General features: G+C 45.4%; 1 protein-coding gene across 3 annotated transcripts in view; it reads right to left on the reverse strand.

Moving 5' to 3' along the window:
- Positions 1–19655, reverse strand: part of fam222a (family with sequence similarity 222 member A) — a 103790-nt gene that overhangs the window by 13855 nt on the left and 70280 nt on the right. For 2 of the 3 annotated variants that reach the window (XM_037777463.1, XM_037777461.1), the window contains exon 2: positions 11007–11149. In XM_037777463.1, coding sequence (XP_037633391.1) covers positions 11007–11103 — 97 coding nt within the window. In that variant the 5' untranslated portion in view covers positions 11104–11149. Of the gene's footprint in view, positions 1–11006; positions 11150–11366; positions 11750–19655 lie in introns of those variants that run through there. The other variant, XM_037777462.1, reaches the window with a different exon arrangement.

The raw sequence follows: 19655 nt of genomic DNA on the forward strand, positions 1-19655 counted from the left end.
ATTGACTATCGGGGACACAAAGCAGGGGCTGTCGGCCAGACCCCCTGGACATAGCCCCCCGCCCCTCTGCCGAGGTAGAGATGATAATAATAGAGGCGTCCCGCGGACTCGGCCGCCAGTCAATCAAAGCCTCAGTGCCCCACAGGAGCTTCCTGAGGAGAGAGGGAGCCGAGGAAGCACATGTATGAGCCAGCGATCAACAGGGTACAGCAGCCTCGCAGGGGGCAGACATGTTGAATATGCCCTCAGCTGGAGTACTAATCAATTCAAGTGCACGTGAGGGGAAAGGGAACCCTGCTGCTTGCTTGATCAGAAAAGCCATTTTTAGGAACACTCATCTCCCTCTGTTCATCTCAAGGTTGATTTTCTGTGCAACAACACAGCGAGAGAAAAAAATCAAGGCAATTATTTGTCAGGCCTTCGCTATCTATAATTGCAAAGATAAAAATCAAACTGCAATGATTTCTCAGAGGATAGAGCTGTCTGAATTCACGACTGCTTGTGTCATCATAATCATCAAACAAATGCATAGTGTACGACAGTGGAAACGAAAATGCAGTTTTCACCAAACTCCTCTCTGTCTTCTCTAAATTCTACACACTTCTTTTCAAAGGGGGTTGACTGATCGATTGTTATTTTTTTTAACGTAACTTCTTAAATCAAAAATCTGTATTTCGCAAAGTAAACAAACAGCAGTCACATAGTGTTACATTTGAATCAAGTGTCAGACACTAAATAAATAAAATCAGTAGCTGGACAACGTTTTTCAACAGCAAGTGCCATGCTGCAATCACATATTGGGCTTTTAACCTGCCAACATGTTTCACAAATAGCAAAGAGGATAATGAGAATGTTAAAGCAATCTGCACACTGATCCTTCACAGGCACGCAGACATGGCACAATGTCAAAAATGGATTTAATCATTAAAAGAGATTTAAAAAAAAAAAAAAAAACTTGGACAAAACTCCCAAATCTAATCTTTCATTTCATTAAAACCAATCTCATCTCAGATTTAATCTATCTATTTCCTGCACAAGCAGATGGAAGAACTACCAAATTGAGAGCCTAATTTGGGCTTCCTCCTCACACAGACTGCAGCATGAGGTCATTTAGTTAGCCTGCAGTGAGGCGGTCCACGTGTGTGGTTAATACAGTACACTGAGGCAGAGATAAGGTGCAGATAACACGAGGACAGAGCAGAGGAAAAACAGGATTCATACTGTCTGTCAATATTATAACAGTTTCATATACATGTGTAACAAGATGGTGGACAATGTGTCTGATCAAAACAGCTAATTAGGTCTCTGTTATAAAGGTTTCCTCCCAAGAAATGTGAAATATTATACCACCAGGACACTGTCATGTTTACATTTTCTCGTTAGAATTTATCTCCAAAGCCAGATGTTCCTGAATCAGCCATGAAAATTAATTAGCTGGTTTGATGTGGCAACCTCATGCTCCTTCCAGACAGACCTGGCTTTTATGAGCTGTAGGGGAAATTACTGAGAATTGATTGATCCTGAAGGACTCTTCTGTACACATGGCCTGGCAGACACACACAGAGAAACACACACTCGTAGATCCTGCTAACAGCAGCTGATCCAAAAATTTCCCCCTCCAGTTGAACCAGACATCCTTTCTCTTTAATAGCTAGAACATCGATAACCATTAATCGTCAAAATGCATTAATCTACAGAAGCTCCACACATGTTCTTTATTTTTAGTTCTAGAAAGCAGGTGAATAAAGGTGATAAAAACAGCCTCTCTCTCTCTCTCAGTCTCTTCATTCCATCTCTCTCTCTTCATCTCCCTCTCTGTCTCTTCATCCTCCTCTCTGTCTCTTCATCCTCCTCTCTGTCTCTTCATCTCCCTCTCTGTCTCTTCATCTCCCTCTCTGTCTCTTCATCCTCCTCTCTGTCTCTTCATCCTCTTCTCTGTTTCTTCAGTCTCCCTCTGTCTCTTCATCCTCTTCTCTGTTTCTTCATCCCCGTCTGTGTCTCTTCATCTCCCTCTCTTTCTCTTCATCCCCTCTGTCTCTTCATCCCCTCTCTCTGTCTTTATCTCCCTCTCTGTCTCTTCATCCTCTTCTCTGTTTCTTCAGTCTCCCTCTCTGTCTCCTCAGTCTCCCTCTCTGTCTCTTCATCCCCCTCTCTGTCTCTTCATTCCCGTCTCTCTCTCTTCATCTCCCTCTCTGTCTCTTCATCCCCTCTCTCTGTCTTTATCTCCCTCTCTGTCTCTTCATCCTCTTCTCTGTTTCTTCAGTCTCCCTCTCTGTCTCTTCATCCCCATCTCTCTCTCTTCATCCCCTCTCTGTCTACTCAGTCTCCCTCTCTGTCTCTTCATCCCCCTCTCTGTCTCTTCATCCCCATCTCTCTCTTTTCATCCCCCTCTCTGTCTCTTCATTCCCTCTCTGTCTCTTCATCCCCTCTCTGTCTCTTCAGTCTCCCTCTCTGAGTAAGTGAGTTTCATCTGGGGTGCTTGCCGGGCGAAATCACCTCAGGGCGAACACTTTATTATCTGTAGTCAAAGCGTCACCACAAATACCATTCTACACACACAAGTGTCACTTTCCATTTGTCTGCACTCTGGCTGCATTAGCGGAGCCTAGCCGGCACAGAGCCTCGTCTCAAACGCGCCCGGCAGAAGAAAACTAACAGCGTGGGAAAGCACTCGTCCTGCATTCCTGCCCCATTAACACCACTGGCATCACCAGAGGACACCTACTGCCTCTCTCTGCAAGATAGCATTTGAGGAGATGAAAAAATTAAAGATATTTAGGCAGACATTGTACAGTCTTGGCCTGTTTAAAGCAAGAAGTCATAGCATGCGTGAAAAAGAACTAAACACAGGATCCCCTTCAATTCAAAGCAGATCGCTGCACGTGTTAATTACTGATGATATAGCGGACCGTCCAACAAAAACAACACCAGAGGGTAGTTTATGTCCTCTTTGAGCCACAAAGGAATGCAGGCCAGCAGCAGCCATGTCAGGCCTTTTTTTGTGGGACACCCGTGCACCAAACAAACACAGAAACTGGGGCAACATGTTTAGCTCACACTACACACTGCACTCCATAAACAAAACAGACAAACAAAAAAGAACGGGCTCCATGTTTGTTCCCATGACAGGCAGCCAAAAAACAAAAAAGGCTTTTCAATAGAAATATCAACCCTGAATATTTCACGCTGTGAACAGAGCCCCTCACAGAGCCCCTCACAGCCACGACCTCATTTCAGGCACGAGTTTCGCCAGGCTCTTTCCATTTGCAATAATTTATGGTCCTGGATGGGAAACATAATAGATTATAAATGGGGAAAAAAATAACTATATTCATCACAAAACTGCTTTCTGTTTAATAATCAAGTCTGGCCAAAGGGCTTAGTGGAGTATAGATGGGGGGACCTAGCCCCCGGTCTGTGGGCTGCCTGTGATGAGCCAGCCCTCAGGCCTGCCTGGGCCACCCTCATTGTGCATACAGCATGGTCTAGAAAGCAGAGCTTTATCAGCAAATACCCCGAGTCAGCACAAGCAGCGGGGTGGTTATGCGTTGCGACTGGCACACCAGCCGATATTGTCATGTGCGATTAGGCCTGTGCTCACGGGCCTGTGAACTCATTCCTATGGCATCAAAGTCAACCCCACCCCCCTCCTCTCCTCCAGTTATATCCCTGCCTCTCTGCTGCCCTCTCCTCCTTCTCCAGCTTTTTTCCATTCATCCCTGCCACTTCACAATGTACCCTCACTGAACCTTGGGGAAAGCTGTGCTCCAGTGCAAACAGACACAGAGTCAAAATATAACAACGGGTTCGACTGGTTCGATTTCCAAAACAAATCTCTGCAGCGTAATTAATTCAGTCCACGAGGGTCATCCACAAGTTAGAGCTAGCCAGTGCACCGAGAAGAAGCAGCCGGTGCCAGTTGTTTTGTCTCGGTACACCTCTGCAGATGACAAGGCTGATAGAGAGGAACAAAGGCCGGCTCACAGAAGAAAGAAAGACAAACTGTGAGGCCAGTTATGGGGAAACATCAGGAAGAAGAAACCGAGATTAAAGCATTCAGTGACGAGACAGAGAGCACCACAGGAGACAGAGCCAAGATAGAAATACAACAAGCTCAAATCTTGACCTGAAAGATTTATGTCGAGCCCTCCCTGTCCTGTTTTTAAGAGAATATGCCACGCTGTGACACTATTTTCTCAAAGGGCTACATGTACAGCCAAGAGCAAGCAGCGTTCATAGTCATGCACAAACTCAAATGGACGCAGCAACAACACAAACACACACACACAGGTTTTGGAGTAAGGGACCCCAGAGGTAGAGATTGTAAGCGCATACAGAGATAAGAAAAGGAACCAGTGCAGAGAGTGGAGAGGGAAGAAAAAAGGGAGAGAGTGGGAGTGAGAGGGAGAGATGAGGGGAGGCTGGAGGCGCCTGGGCAGGCCTGTCAGACTGGAGGAAGTGCTGGTGCGCAGGCCTGCAGGTAAATGGAAGAAGAAAGGCGCCTGCAGGCTGCCTGAGGCAAGCCTGGGCCCTTCTGTTCTATCATTTAGGAGACAAGTCCTCCACTGATTCCCAATTAATATTTAACACTGCACAGACAACAAGGCACTCGGCTGCAGAACACATGCCAACGAGAGAAGAGGAGAGGAGAGGAGAGGAGAGGAGAGGAGAGGAGAGGAGAGGAGAGGAGATACATAAATATAAATAGGTACATTTTCACTAAGATAAAAAAGAGTTCATGTCGATGGAGTTGTTGAGGCAGGATTTAACAGGAGCAATGTGTTTTATTTTAAGTATTGCTTAAAGCTGAAATCTGTAATGTTTCTTAATTAATCCACTTTCATTGTATCCATGTGTTGGACTTTGGTGAAACATAAAAACAGAGAGAGCTTTCATAGCTTCATTAAATAATACTTTTGCTTTCATGTTACCTGGTAGGTCGATAACATTTTCAGTGCCTAGCAACATCAGAAAGCTAAAGCCAAATTTACAAATTAGACACTTGCTGCTCCAGATAAAGGTCTGGGTTCCTCCAGGGTTAGGGTTAGTCAAAAGTGGTTGTTGGAAATGTGTTCAAAGGCCTAGAGGTCCAGTAAAATGGTTCAGCCAGAGGTCAGCAAAAAACACACCCTACCTCTGAACCTATAACCAAGCAAAAGTGACTCAGTATTTCTGAAACCTACAATGACGATGCAACCAATGCATGTGAAGATGGCCTTCATGAGAATGAGCCAGACGAGCAGACCACAGAAATTGTAGTAAAATGTCCCACAGGAGCGATTTTTTCAACATTGCGCTGTGGTCAGTCGGCGCTCCCGTGCTTTCTCCGCAAAACCCTTTACACTATTAGAGTGGACTGAAACACCTCAGCCAGGGATGGTATTAAAATTTGGTTCACAACTGGTTCGGACCAAAACACCAAACTCCACTGCTGTCGGCTCTGTAGTTTTAATTTTGTCCACACAACACTTCTTCTTAGGAATTTTCCCAGAGTAATGGGGCTCTTTACAGGAGACCCCTAGCAACAACATACTGATCAATATCCACCTTCTGTGAATTTCAATCATGGCCGAGAGGTTAGAATGTGTGGGCCAATTTACTAAATTGAAAATTAACAGATACAGCTATGGTAGATGTAATTTATGTACAGTGACAATAAACTGTGTGCGAGGGCGTAACCCAGTCTGACCACAAAGCAAATGTTGCTGAGTGAAGATTTTTTTTTTAACAACATTATACAATATTTGTTTATCGGACAGATATAATAAAAAAATAATGTGCTGTAAATTCTTCTATGATTTGGATCGAGTGACTGGACAGAAATAGAGCAAAGGCTGGAAATCTAGTTAAAAAGGTAACAAAACCTTTCTTCTTCCTTCTTACACACTTTGTAAGTCCAAATGTTGGCCCCAAACTACATTTTTATTTAGAGTTTTGTCATGAAGACACCACTCAAAAACACTCGGAGCATGCCAGGAGCGTGCATCACCTCCTGAATGCCTCTCATGGTCAGTCTGTGGTGGGCTCAGCGCTGAGATGGCACAGACTGTGTGTCATTTCCTGTGGGACAGCCAGGGACTGCGGACACTCTCTGTACCCTCGCTCACATCCCCCCAACCCACCCCCACTCTCTGGCAGGCAAAGACAGAGGGTGTCGATGCCTTGCACCTGGGACGCCCAAATGCCAGCTCGGAGGCTTTGGAAGCCAGGAACCTGTTTTTCAACCCAAGTCCCGCTGTGACCAAAACTAAAGCAGAGCCCCTCTTCCTCGAGCTCACCTCCCAAGGCAATAAGATTGCTTCGCCCCCCCGTGTTCACAGCAGAAGGCAGAGGGCAGAGGGAAGGCATGGCTCTGTGGGACGCCACCAGCCGGAAATGATCCTCTGTGTGCCAGAGCTGAGACGCCAACATGACAGAAGAGCCAGTAGTATGCATGAGGTAAGGCGAGTACAGCCAATATCACAGGGCTGTCCCTATGAAATAAAGTGAAACTCGATTAATACTCTGGATTCTGCAATATAGCAACGCAATGAAGGTGTGAATGGCATATTTCATGTGACTATGCAAACCCAGTGATCCCCAAAATGAGATTGCATAAGTAGGCACCCAGGAGGATGCAGGCCATGGATAGCTGTCAATCACCTTTCACTATGAAAAATACCTCATGACCTCTGCTTCCCTGCTGCAGACTGTGGCATAATGACAGTCTCTGTGGGCACTCTGTGGAATTCCAAATGGGAGTTAGGAACGAGGTAGTTCAATCAGTGGGAAAAGGTCAAGTGCATGCAGATTCTCTCTCCCTCGCTCCGTCTCCATTCCTTTTCCCCCAGTTCCACTTTATGCCCTCCACCTCCAGGGTACCGAGGCAATCAGGGGAAAGGTTGTTATTTCTGCTGCTGCTGCTCGCGACCACATTTAAATATTCAACTGAAAGCGCTCCCTAACGTTGTTTTTTTTCCTCCACCTAACAGCCGTTGGAAAATCGTGCTGCAATTTGATATGACCAGCTAATTCCCCTGTTATGTCTCGCACCGCCTCAGACAACAGTGAGAGAGAGATGGCTGGAGGTCATTACCTGAGCATATTCCCTCTCACTGGTGGCGTGGCTTAGGAAGAGAAGCTGCTAAAAGCAAAGCAAACTAATGGCTCTGGCAGCTCTGACTGCAGAGGCACAGGGCTATTAGGAAAACTACAATCCCCAGGTGAACCCCAGTGTCATGTCCCGAGGCTGTGTGTGACATGGCCAGGTTGTCTCTGTCGATCAAGCCGGAAGAGGGCTGAACCTGGCCTGACATCGCATGAACCTGGAATATCAGGCCTTCTGGGAACTTCTCATCTACACTTGGCTGATTGGCACCTCAGGGTGGTGTCACAGAGGTTTACGGCTGCGGGCGAGCTTGTGTGTGTACACGTTTGCATGTCTCTGTTACAAGGAGACAAATTCTGGACTTCACACCGGTTGATTGGAAACATTCAACTGGGGACAAAACTGGTTCTCTGAGTTTGATTTCACCGCAGTTGCATTCATCACGATGTGAAATAGTTTCTGTCTCAATTGTGGTTACAAAAGTCATTGCAATAAAACCACAAGTATGCTGAAGCACTGTGTGTGAGTTGCAGCCAGGCCCTGCTGGGGTTAGAGACACAAGGAAACACCCAGGTTTAGCCCAAAGTCTGATCCAATCACAGGACAAATATGGGAGGGGCAGTGAGCCGTGTGGTTAACGAGGGCAGAACCTGCAGCCGGTCTGGATAAAGAGCACAGACGTGCACACCCAGTGTGACAATGGCATTCTCACAAAAAGGCATGCCTGGCTCAAATGTAACCACTAAGTAATGAATAAACAAATGAAAACCTGCTGAAATCTGAAAAGATATCATTTTGGAAAAAAGCCAGGCATAAAATATCCCCATCAACCAGTCATTTGAGGGATTCTGGACCTGTTATTCTTTAGCTGACATGTGGCAGAGTAATTGCTGTCTGGGCCAGGGAGGAGGCAGGGCAATGGTGGGGGCTGCTGGGCCTCCTGTCCAGCCATCTCAATGTTACTCATCACTGGGCCGGTGCACCTCCCTCCTCCCTGCAGGAGCAGGGCTGCTCCGCTCACCCCTGCTCCCTGGACCTTCAGACCCACAGTGGAGGACGGCGATCAAGGAAAGGGATGGGTAGCGAGGGAGGTCGCCGCCGGCCGAGGGTGGGCAGGGTCAGTGGCATCCATTCACCCCGCTCCCCTTGCAGGGCTTTTCTCTCTCATCTGTCTGGATGGGTGCCCTCTCTCTGGGGCACAACACGATGAGAGGCCCTGGCTCCGCTGCCGTCTCTGCCTTTCATGTCTCCATCTAGGGCAGTGGTAGAAAGACGTGGAGGGGAGGACGGAGGAGGGGGCAAGCTACAAATGTCACCCATAAGGGGGGATTTAATTAAAAATGACAGGGGTTGGCGCTGGAGAGTGCAGCCACATATGCGCGGAATTTGGGCGCAGTGAAAGCAAGTGCCTATGATTTATAATTCAAGTAATGATCTGCACTCCTTTTAATTCTACGGCCAAAGAAAAAAATATCAAAAGGCCGCCTCTGTGAGGCTAATCCAATATGATATTTTTAAGGGCAGGCGGTCAATGGCTTTTTGAAAAGCCAGCTTCTCTGTCTCCCTTTCGGCTTCGCTCTCTCCCCCACTTGTCTGTCTTTCCCCATCTCCTTCTACCACTCCCTCCTTTCTCTCCCCTGCACTCTCCGCTCTACAGTACCTCACCCAACCCCCCCGAGTCCAGACACAGAGCGGGCTGTTATAATGGAAACATCCCGCTCTCCGCCTCCCGTTTCTCCCGCTAAGCTCTGTGCGCTTGGGGGAAATTGATTGTCTGGCGAGCCGATCTGAACGCTTCCAGCTGATGGTAGAGCCAGTTAAGTCCTTTTTTATTGAGGGTATGAGGGATTTTTAATGGGAGTCGCATCAATGATCTGTGCAGCCACTCGGCATCTGCATGCAGGGGCTTTTGCTAAAACCCTCCTCGCCCTCTCATCCCTACTGCTCTGCCACCCCGGTGCTCGCAGCATATGCACACACACGCACTACTTTTGTGTAAAGGACAGCCGATGCAAATGACACGGCTCACCTCTACCTCGCTGCCAGGTAATCCCCCTCCTGTGCTCTCACTCACTCCGTCTCTTTGAGGGGTGTATTCTGGTATTCAGCCTCCTGTTGAGAGCCCAGGTCACCTTACCCACAACACCCCATTCCACGCTGGCACAAACTGGGCCACGAACAATCAATCATGGGGACCTGCTCAGCATGGTGACCTGAGTGTGCCCACTTCTGCAGCCAGACCCACTGTCTGCCTTCCTGCACCCCTTCTGGGCCTGGATGAACAATTGCCTTATTGAGGCCAAGAGCTGCACAGTGGTGGAAATTCAACACTTGCTCCCCCCCTCCCCTTCCAAGGACAGAAAGGAGGCTATTATGTTCAAACATCCTCATTATGAACCTCAAGTCAGTCGCTGTGGTAGTCTTTCAATCAAAGGGTTTAACAGGTGGGGAAAGCGAGGGAGAGGGAGAGTCAGGCAGAGAGGGTCAGTAAGAGGGAGGGCAACGGGAAGACTGGAGACTGTTCTTTTTCTCTATTGATTTGAGTCCTGTCTCCCACTGGCTGCTCCTCAATAAAGGACCCTGAGAGGAAGTGGGCTAATCCTGCGAAATTGGAAGGAGAGGAATCGATTAAGACGACTGTTGAGGACTCCCTCCATTTCCCTCCCTTCCTCTCCATCTTTACTTTCTCTAATTCTATTTTGCGCCGTTTCTCTTTGTCCTCCCTTTCACTTCACCTCTCTGTGAAACCTCATTAGTGAGCCCGGTTGAACCCCACTCAGCTGAACAGCTTCCAAATGCACTTGGAGCTCTGTTTATGTCTCTCGTTCCCTCTCTGTTTCACACACACCCATACAGCTCCATATGGAACATCCATACAGACCAGATCTCAGGACAGAGGTAGCACCTAGTCACCTTGTTGTTTGTGACTCCTCTCCTCTGGAGAAGGCGATTGGAGTGTGATGTTGAACTGAGAAGTAGCTAATTGGCCAGTGAGAAGCTGAGAAAGAACGCTTTATTTCGTTGCCTTTCACCAGCCTGGTTACAGGCCTGATACAATGTCCCGCTGATGAAGAAGCATAGAACCTGCTATTCCCACTAAGCCGCTCTAAGCTGAGGTAAAAACTGGTAGGTTAGTGCTCCCCTGCTCTCCATCCGCCAGTCCTTTTAATCGGCTTGAGGTAGCTCGTAGCTCTGCCATGTAAACAAAGGCCACAAGGAGCGTTCAACAAGGAGGAAAGACCTTTCTTCCCCTCATCAGAAAACAGACTCTCGCTGTAAAAGGCTTATCCAAAAGCTTCAACAAAATTAGGGAGAAATTCACCTTCCCGATGCCTGACTACCGCAGCTCTCTCTAATCCCAAACTGGTTAGAACTAGTTTTGCCAGCTCTCTAACAGTTTTCAGCACTGGCTCATCTCTGTCCCTTTACACCATTTTGTGAGTGGACAGAGGGTGGTGCTCGGGGAGCAAACAGAGCAGCTGTCATGCTTTACAGGCGGCCGGCACAGCCAGGGCCAGACACTGTAAATGTTTACAGACCCTCAGGGTCACCCAGGGCCAGTGAGGCACGTTAAACACTGTCTGTTCAGCCCTGTTGCCACGACTGCACAATCAGCACAGCTAAACAGCCCCCCTCACAATGAGTAGCCAAACAACATGGCAATCCAAGGTCTAAGTGCAGAGCGAATGAAACTGTTTAGAATTCCTCGGAGTAGCGAGGGAACACAGTGACAAACAACAGAAACCGGAAAGTCTATTTTCCTTCACTTATTCACAGTCGGGGTTAACTGCCCGTTTCCATCATTCACCATGACCGATAGATTAAATACACACGACAAACACAAGCCTCTCTCATTCCTTAGCTTTGGGGCGAGCTGAACTCCTGACCTCCATCGCTCCCTGTCACTTTGTTAACTCACATTTCCGTCCAAGGGCTTGCGGGGGCTCCAGGGTCTTGCTGGCACACACCGGGTGCTGGGGTGGAGGGTTTTGCCTCCTCTGCAGACAGGCCAGCATGGCGAGGTGGGCACAGTACTACAGCCGGGGGAGTTCTGCGGCCAACCTGGAGCAGAAAAAGAGCAAGAAGAAGAGAAAGAGAGGAACGTTGAGTGAGTTAAGCAGGATGATTCGAGGTCAAAGCTCCATGGCCGTGTCCGGTAAGCCGGCAGGAGCTGGCTCTGGGCTAGATGGGCTCGGTTTCTCACCCAAGATTTAATTGGGAAAGCATGCCTACAGCTGCCTGCCCTCTCAGCTCTGTGTGCTGAATGATAAACACACACCTGCAGCGGGGCAGCGCGGTTGACACGGGTTCAGAGCACAGTCCAGGCCAGTCACTCTGCAGCCTCAAACAGCACATCCACACAGCCATTCAACCGCATCTCCCCCGTCTATGAAACCGTCCTCAAAACAAACACACAGGCGCACACAGAAAGTAGCAGCACTCAGGCACATTCCTTCCAGGGCAGTGTGTGCGTGGTGATTGATGGCGTTATCTATGGACAGCAAAAAAATGGTAATGCTGAGAAAACAGCAGTCTGTCTGCAACAACTTAACATGCAACAGCTCTGGGGGACTGTCAGAAAAGGCCTGGGGACTGAGCGCTGTCTGGATGTATGTGTAGCTGTGTGTTGAACCGTATGGTTGCACATGTGTGTGTGTGTGTGTGTGAAATGCGATGGGTTGGGAGGGGGAGACTGCCAACCGTACATCAGGGCTAGTGACGGCACTAATCAATCTCCCTCTAGGCCATAAATCTCCAGCTCTACACTCCCCCTTTTCCCCACAGCCACCTTCACTCTGGAACAGGGAGGCAGTTGCTGCTAGTTTCCTCTCAAAAAGCCCATCACAGCCCCAGTGGAAACACAGTTATATATAAATATATAAGAAAACCTACTACTCCCTCACCAAGAACCCTCAACAATCGAGTAGCATAGTAGGTATCATTCATCAGCAACATACCAGTGTCACATAGCACAATGATGACTGATTACTAAGTCTTCTGCTTGGATTATGTGCCAGATGAGAACAGCTGAAGCAAACCATTTAGGTCCAGAGAGTGTTTTTATATGATAAGGATCGAGATTCACTCTTCTATAGTTCACTTAGCGGATATCGTTTGGGTTCCAGGAAACAATGTGCTCTTACTGTACTGAATATAACACTGCAGGAGCCCAGTCTCACCTTAAAAGCATGGCTGTCTCTGTATAAAGCACCTTTAATCTTAGCTCTGCATGTGTCTGAGTCCAAAATGCATCGATATGAAACACTATCGTTTCCATCTGGGCCGTTCTCCTCCCATATTAAAACAAAGAACAGAGGCAAATATTTCATCCGTGCTGTCAGCGCCAGCGTCTCCTGCCATGATGCGTGGCAGATTATTGAAAAATGATTTCTCATGCGCCTGTCACAGGCTTGTCCCCCGTTATTTATTTTCTCAGTGAATCACTAAATGAACATTTAGCCACCTGCCATCAGTCCATTACTTAGTTTTATAGATTATCATTTAAAGAAAGCAATTATAATGATTACGAGATAAATTAATGGCAGCCCATAAAGCGCCGGCTCCTGTTCTTTCTCACTTACGGAATAAAGCAAAATATAGATCACCAGTGAAAAACATCAAAATATCAAACCACTAATAGAAGCATTCAATCAAGCTAACCTTTACACATGACAACATGTTCCTGCAATAGTTGATCAAGGTGTTGACGAGTTAAAATACGGTATCCATACCACATATTTATGTGCCTTTTTAATGGGACGTTGGTGCCAAAAATGTTTAACAGAATCAAAGAATTCACATCCATTCAAGATGGTATTTTAATTTCATAAATGCCTACTTTTCAGACCATGCTAAATCGTCTGACCTTGAACAACAAAAAATCACTTCTTCACATTCTGCACCCGCTAAATGTGTTGACTCATAAAATGTAGATGGCACCATTTAAAATAAAATTCAAATCAGAGCTGACTGGATTTTCAATAAGAGGTGCATTTGTATAAACTTTAACAGCCCTCCTTACACAGATGGTGTGTAAAGTGCTAAAGTATGGATTGAGAAATGGAGGAAGGAAGCATGATAGACAACCACAACACAATTTACTGCCTATAATTAAGGTTGAATTACTTTCCTGGTCTGAATAGTTAAAAGATTAGAAGCAGGTGTTGCAGAAAAAAAACCTGTAAAGAATTCAGTCTTTCACTCATAAAAAAAGCTTGTTTTAATAAAACATTTTCACAAGACATTTAATTTGACCTCATACCCCGAGGCTCATATAACACACTTAACACTCCAAGTCAAAAATATGTATTTTTAAAATGTGTCAGAAGCAGCACAAAGCAACACTTTTAGCACAAACCTGACAGTGTGAAAATGGTGTTCACAAAAAAAATGTTTCTCTCTGATAAATGGAAGTAAATTAAATCTTTAGACTCTTGTTAATTACACAGTTCACTCTCACTCTCTCTCACACACACACACACACACACACACACATGCTTCCACACAAACACACACATTGCAGATGGAAGAGAGGGGCCACTCTATTTCTCGCCAGGTGCTCGAGCAAAAAAAGGTCGCTTGCAGTGCCATTTCCTCTCTCACACAGGCAGGCCTGGCCCAAACACACTGGCACTTTGAGCTCATTACTGGCTATTCACATAATCCTTTCTCTGTGTCCTCTCTCTGTGAGGATACTAATTTCACAACGAGCCCGTCCTCACAGCCCATTTGTTAAAAGATAGTTGTTGAGAGAGAGGAAAGGGACACATGGTGCGGATTGAGACTAAAAGCAAGTCTTAACGGGGGGATACCTCCACAGTTTTCCCCTCTCCGAAATGAAAGACAATCGCGTAACTACCCTTCATTTTTCTCCATTTGCTGCTCACCAAATGTATTCTGGGGCATTATACTTCGCTGAAAGAGACCCACTTTTTTTCAATTCAATTTCAAGAACCAATTTTCTCCTATTATTGACTTTAAGAGCGAGGCAGAAGGAGCAAGTCTTGTTTGTCATGTCCCCCTTTCCCCTCATCTCCTCCTATTAGGTTATTGTACTACTTAGCAGATGTCTATCAGAGGCAGGAAATTATCTCCAAACCGAAAAAACCCTGTGACCCATCATCCAGCTGCCCTAAATACAGCCCGTCATGCCTAGGTCAATCCCTGTGAAGGTGCGGGTGTGAGCACACACAGCGCTCGAAAACCCCCTGCACTTCACTCACTCATCAAATCCACTCACAAGTCTCCTATTACACCAGTGCTGGGATATCTCAAAAGCCAGGATGTCTATCGGCTCTTTCCCGTTCTGCTAACGCTGCTGCGGGGTTTGCGATGGGGGCGGAAGATCAGTCCCATGAGATGAGGGAATAAGCCGGAATCAAGAGGCGGTGGGCCTGGCAGAGGGCTATTTCTGAGTTAAAAGGTTCTTAAACTGCAGAGGAGATCAGAGGAGATGGCTCCCCGTGCCCAAAGCTGTCTGCCCAGATAAGCATCCTGCCAAGTGCGGGGTGTTACAGGGTGGTCATGGGTGAATAAACGTATGAGTGTATGTGTGTGTTTCGAGCTACACAGAAAGAAAGAGTGAAGCAGATGATACTGGGGCTGGGTATTGAACCTCAATACTTTTTGTATGGGCTGAAATGAGTACCAAAAAACTGTACCAAAAGATGGTGTTGAATGTTTGGTCAGATTCAGTCTTGTTTGCTTATTCTTTTATCAGATTCTTTTGTCAAATGTTAGAAAAAACAGCCCAGTATCCTAGGAATTATGTTCATATTAGACATATGTGCACCTCAGGATTAATGTCAAGTGTCAAATAGCGTGCCCTATATGTAGTGAAAGCGCTGAGGCTGAAAGTGTCGGTGTGGTAGATGGGCATGTAGCATGTCAGTTACAACCTGCAACCAGGGAGAGCCCTAAACTTGCATTCTTTCTAATAGCCAGCAGGGGGCAATTCCTCTGGTTGCAAAAAGAAGTCAGATTGTATAGAAGTCTATGAGAAAATGAGACTACTTCTCACTTGATTTATTACCTCAGTAAACATTGTAAACATGAGTTTATGGTCTCAATCGCTAGTTTCAAGTCTTTTTCAATACAGCATGATGTTCATTTAGTAAATTATGGTCCCATTTAGAGTCAAATAGATCATAAAGTAGGGTTTGCTATTGGGCGATTGACAGGTCGCTACCACAGCATTGTCCGGTCTGGGAGTTGTCTGTGTTTCTGTCGTAGAACTTTAACCCTTTCACGGTATGTTTTCAGTTCATGAAAGTTAATTGTAACAGTTCGGTCGCCCAAAAATGTCTTATTCAGCGTTCGGTTGTGCTTAGCTCCACCCTCTCGTGTCACTTCTGGTTGCAAAAAAACAAGATGGTGAAGACCAAAAACTAAGATAATGACAGCCAAAATGCCAAACTCAAGGCTTCAAAACCGTAGTCCACAAACCAATGGGTGACGTCACGGTGACTAAGTCCACTTATGCAGTCTATGAATGCAACTGATGTCTGCTTTTTTATTAACTTTCCTAACCCTAACCATACGGTAATCATAACCACAATATTTACATAATTTTACCATACTGTACATACATGCAAAGATGCAAGAATTTCACAATAGCATTAGATGTAGTAAAAAATATGTCATAAATGTTGTAATCTGAGGTTTTGCAGTATCGTCCAATATTAGCGTTCTTGTCTGGCGATAAAGGTATTACCATGATACCAAGGTTAAACCATGCTAATATTTCTCAAAATAACGTATCAGAAAAGGTATAATTTTGGTATTGATGCTGAAACTCAAGTATTGTATCAGCATTAGTAGCAAAAACATATTCCCAGCACTAGCTAATATTATCCCTCAGTGATTTTTATAGAAAGCCAATCACTAAGCTTCTACAGAGGTTTGACTGTCTTAGTTAAAGTGTCTCCAGTGAAGCTCCCCCTCCCAGTGGAAGACCAGCCGAGGTCCGGGAGCCTGGCAGACAGCCTCCACAATGAGCGGAGGCGGGGCCTCGACCTAATTGAATGGTGACCCTGCCGTCTCACTGTGGGACGCCCCATGCAGTGCTTTTAACAAGCTGCTGTGTCTCCCCTCTTAATAAGCCCAAACAAGTTAATCCAATCGACACACTCAAACCCTTTCTTTTTCTTTAACAAGGCACTGCCTCTACCCCCTTAATCCCCGGCTCCCCCTTCTCCGTCACCATACCGTCACATGAATGGAGGGAGAGTGAAAGGCTCCATTAGGAGGGACTGGCAGTAAACCCCTTCAGCTCTGCACTTTCCACACATCCCCACTAAATAATTTGCACTCATACTGTATGTTTGAAACACACACACACACACTAATGCTCACATGTGCCCGATATATAAAACTGGTCCACTTGGACGTGGCACACAATGAGAGGGTTATGTTCGCCGACCCTGATCCACACACCAACCACAAAACAACACACAAACAAAAATTCTGAGGGGACGTTTGCCGACAGGCACGCACTCTGGGACATAAAAAAGGCATTGTTAACAAACCCTCCCAGCTCCACAAACAAGAGCCACTGATTCCCTAACAATACAAGCCCCTGGATGCACTCACCCACCAGCTCTGCACAACCTCACACCAGCACAATAAATAACCTGCACAACAAAAGGCCATTGTGTGTAAAAGCCTACAGTTTAGGCATTATTGCCATGATATACAGCGTTGGAATAACATATTGGCAGCTGATTCTTATATATATACGAGGCAGCATGTCCCTGTTATTGGGGCTTATACAGCCTTGTATGCTGTGCAGTCGTATTTACAAGAGGTTTCTCTGCAGATGAAGGGCATCTTGGCAAAAACACCCAGCTGTTAGCTTTCTATATTCCAGTCAGCTTCAATAGCTTCACCCATGGGATGAAGGGTGAGGAATGTCTGGCAGTCCAATAGCAGCGAGTCGTCTGTCATCTCTAATCAAAACACGCCTGCCTAGACTAATGTCAACCCTGTAATAGCAATGAGGACTAATTGACTTCACAGCCAACTGCTGCATCTTTGTGCCGGGCGAGGTTTCATTAATGGTAAATAACGGGCCCAGGAGGCAGCGAGCCGTCATGACTGTGTGGCAACCACATTCAAAATGTAGAAAATGCAAAGAGCTGAAGTCAAGCAAACTGAGATGAATGAAATTTAGATTCAGATACATACAAAGACACAACTCAGACTAGGTGGATGTGTTACAAATACTAGGATGAGGACTCTTGAAGGTATGGAAAATATTATTACAGCCACTAAATCTGAACAGCAATCTGAAGGTACAATTTAAGCCTGTCAGGTAGCGCTGCATGTCCACACGTCCCATGGTTGTCCTCTCTTGGCACCGGCCCCTGCTGCACCACAGATTCATAACATACTCTGCTTCCTTGTGTGATTTTGAAATAACATATTTGAAACACTGCAGCAGGCTTGTTCCTCCACTACCATGGCTACCTCCCAAGCTAGTGAGGAAAACACTGCAATCTTAGGAAACAACCAGAGATGGCAATTCTCTGAAGTATTACATGTGCAGCTTTTGGTGGAGTTCACCACAGAATCAGTTATGTAAGTCTCTGCATACTGCTCTTTTTTACACCTACACTATAGGTGAGCAGTGCACAGGGGCATGCAGTGAGCTATAAGCCCTGATCAGCTTGACCTTGACATGTGGAATTTACATACAAGTGCCTTGAGCATATACTGTACGTATGGGTTATGTGGGAGTGTAAGGAAATGTTTGTTGACCTGAGAACTAATTCAGAGGCCATAGTAACACTGGATAGACATTGTTACGAAGTATATTTTTGCCACCTATAAGATCATGATTAGGGGGTCATTCAGTGTCATATCAGGGTGTCATATATATATACAGTATATACGTATATGTGAAAGGAGGAACATGTCAAGAATGTAAGGAGGAACCAGGCTGCAGAAACTGGTAGAGATGATCAAAATAGAGGATATGAGAACTGAGATATATTCACAACACTCTAAAACGAGCATAGAAAACCATTTAATTGAAACTCATTAGGCTTGAAGCTCAACAACACTGTACAATAAAAATAGCATTGTGACAAGAGTCTAAACACACAGTGCATCACAAGAAATAGCTTTAAAAAGCAGCACATATTTTCTTGTATTTTGCAAAAATTGAGCAAAGAGCAATGAGATGTAAAACACCACTACAACAAACAAGTCATAACTGACATGTAGCCTTGTATTTATGATTTTCTGTGTGTCCTGAGCACCAATCACCAGTCTGAAACCCGACACATGCCTGCGATCCCACGCTGGGAGAGTCCCCTCGGTAAAATCTGTTGGTTTCCACCAAAGTGCTCTTACAACACGACTGAGCCTCTGTGCTCCTGATGATGCCAGCGAGGGACTTTGAGCAATGAGAGCGTGGCTTAAGATTGTCAGACAAACCACAGGGGAAACGCATCCTCTTCTCCTCTTATTGCTTCAGCCTTTGTTGCGTTGTTTTGCGAGGCAGCAGCATCAGTTGTCATCTAATACCACTTTCACACAGAAGCCCTGCGACTGTTGTGACATATTGAACAGATGTGGAGGGTAGCTGTGGTGTTTATACTGAACTGTTGATCGCAGATACACCGGAGGACTGCTGTTGACAAAATACCTCTACAAAGGACAGTCTAAATTAACTGAACACAAATCTGGCTGCTTTAATATATTTGTGTGCAAAGACTATATTTAGTATGATAAGGAAAAATGCCACAACATTTGTTCTGATTGGTCAAAAGCCTGGATATTTGGTATGGACATACTTTGGGCGAGTATCTAACAGTACAACTTTGAAAATGTTAGAACACATGAAAAATCACACTTTTTTTAATCCTCAAAGAAAACCGCTAACATTGTGTTTAATAAATGTTTTCCATATGACTTTACACTACTTATGTGCACATATCTTTGATAGTCAACTTGTTATGAGTTCATAGATACCAAATACTTAATTGTACTCCTTGTAGTTTCTGAGATACAGACATTTTCTTATCATACTATATCTAGTATTTGGGCACATGGGACTATTGTTTTTTCTGAAAATATAATGGAGTCTATTGCAAAAACAGTACTTTTCAGCCAAACGGTTTGACTGCTTTTGAAAAATGTCTTCATATTTGTGCTTAGACAAGCCCAGAAAATACCTAAAATGTTCAGTTGCAGGAACAAATGGGTTAAAAACTAATCTAATATCACTCTAAATACAGAGTTTTTTTGTAGCAGATGCAACCTCATCAGGCAAGACTTTCCAACATAAATCACAAACCCTCCACACCAACTTCAGCCAAATGTGAAAAATGAGCTGCGCTTTCTTGGTTTTCATGCTAGGATTTATATTCCCCCAGTAAACCTTATTACACACCATTTGTAAAGCATTGTTGATATTGCAAAATTTCTTATCCAAATGTGACACAATCCTTTATTGTCTCAGACAGGTCCATTCACGGCTTAACACAACAACAATAAAACAAGGGCTCTTTTTTCCTCCTCTACCCATCCTATGGTAGCTCACTTGAATATTCAAACAGTGTTC

Source organism: Sebastes umbrosus, chromosome 8 (genome assembly GCF_015220745.1).
Source record: "Sebastes umbrosus isolate fSebUmb1 chromosome 8, fSebUmb1.pri, whole genome shotgun sequence".
Classification (NCBI taxonomy): domain Eukaryota; kingdom Metazoa; phylum Chordata; class Actinopteri; order Perciformes; family Sebastidae; genus Sebastes; species Sebastes umbrosus.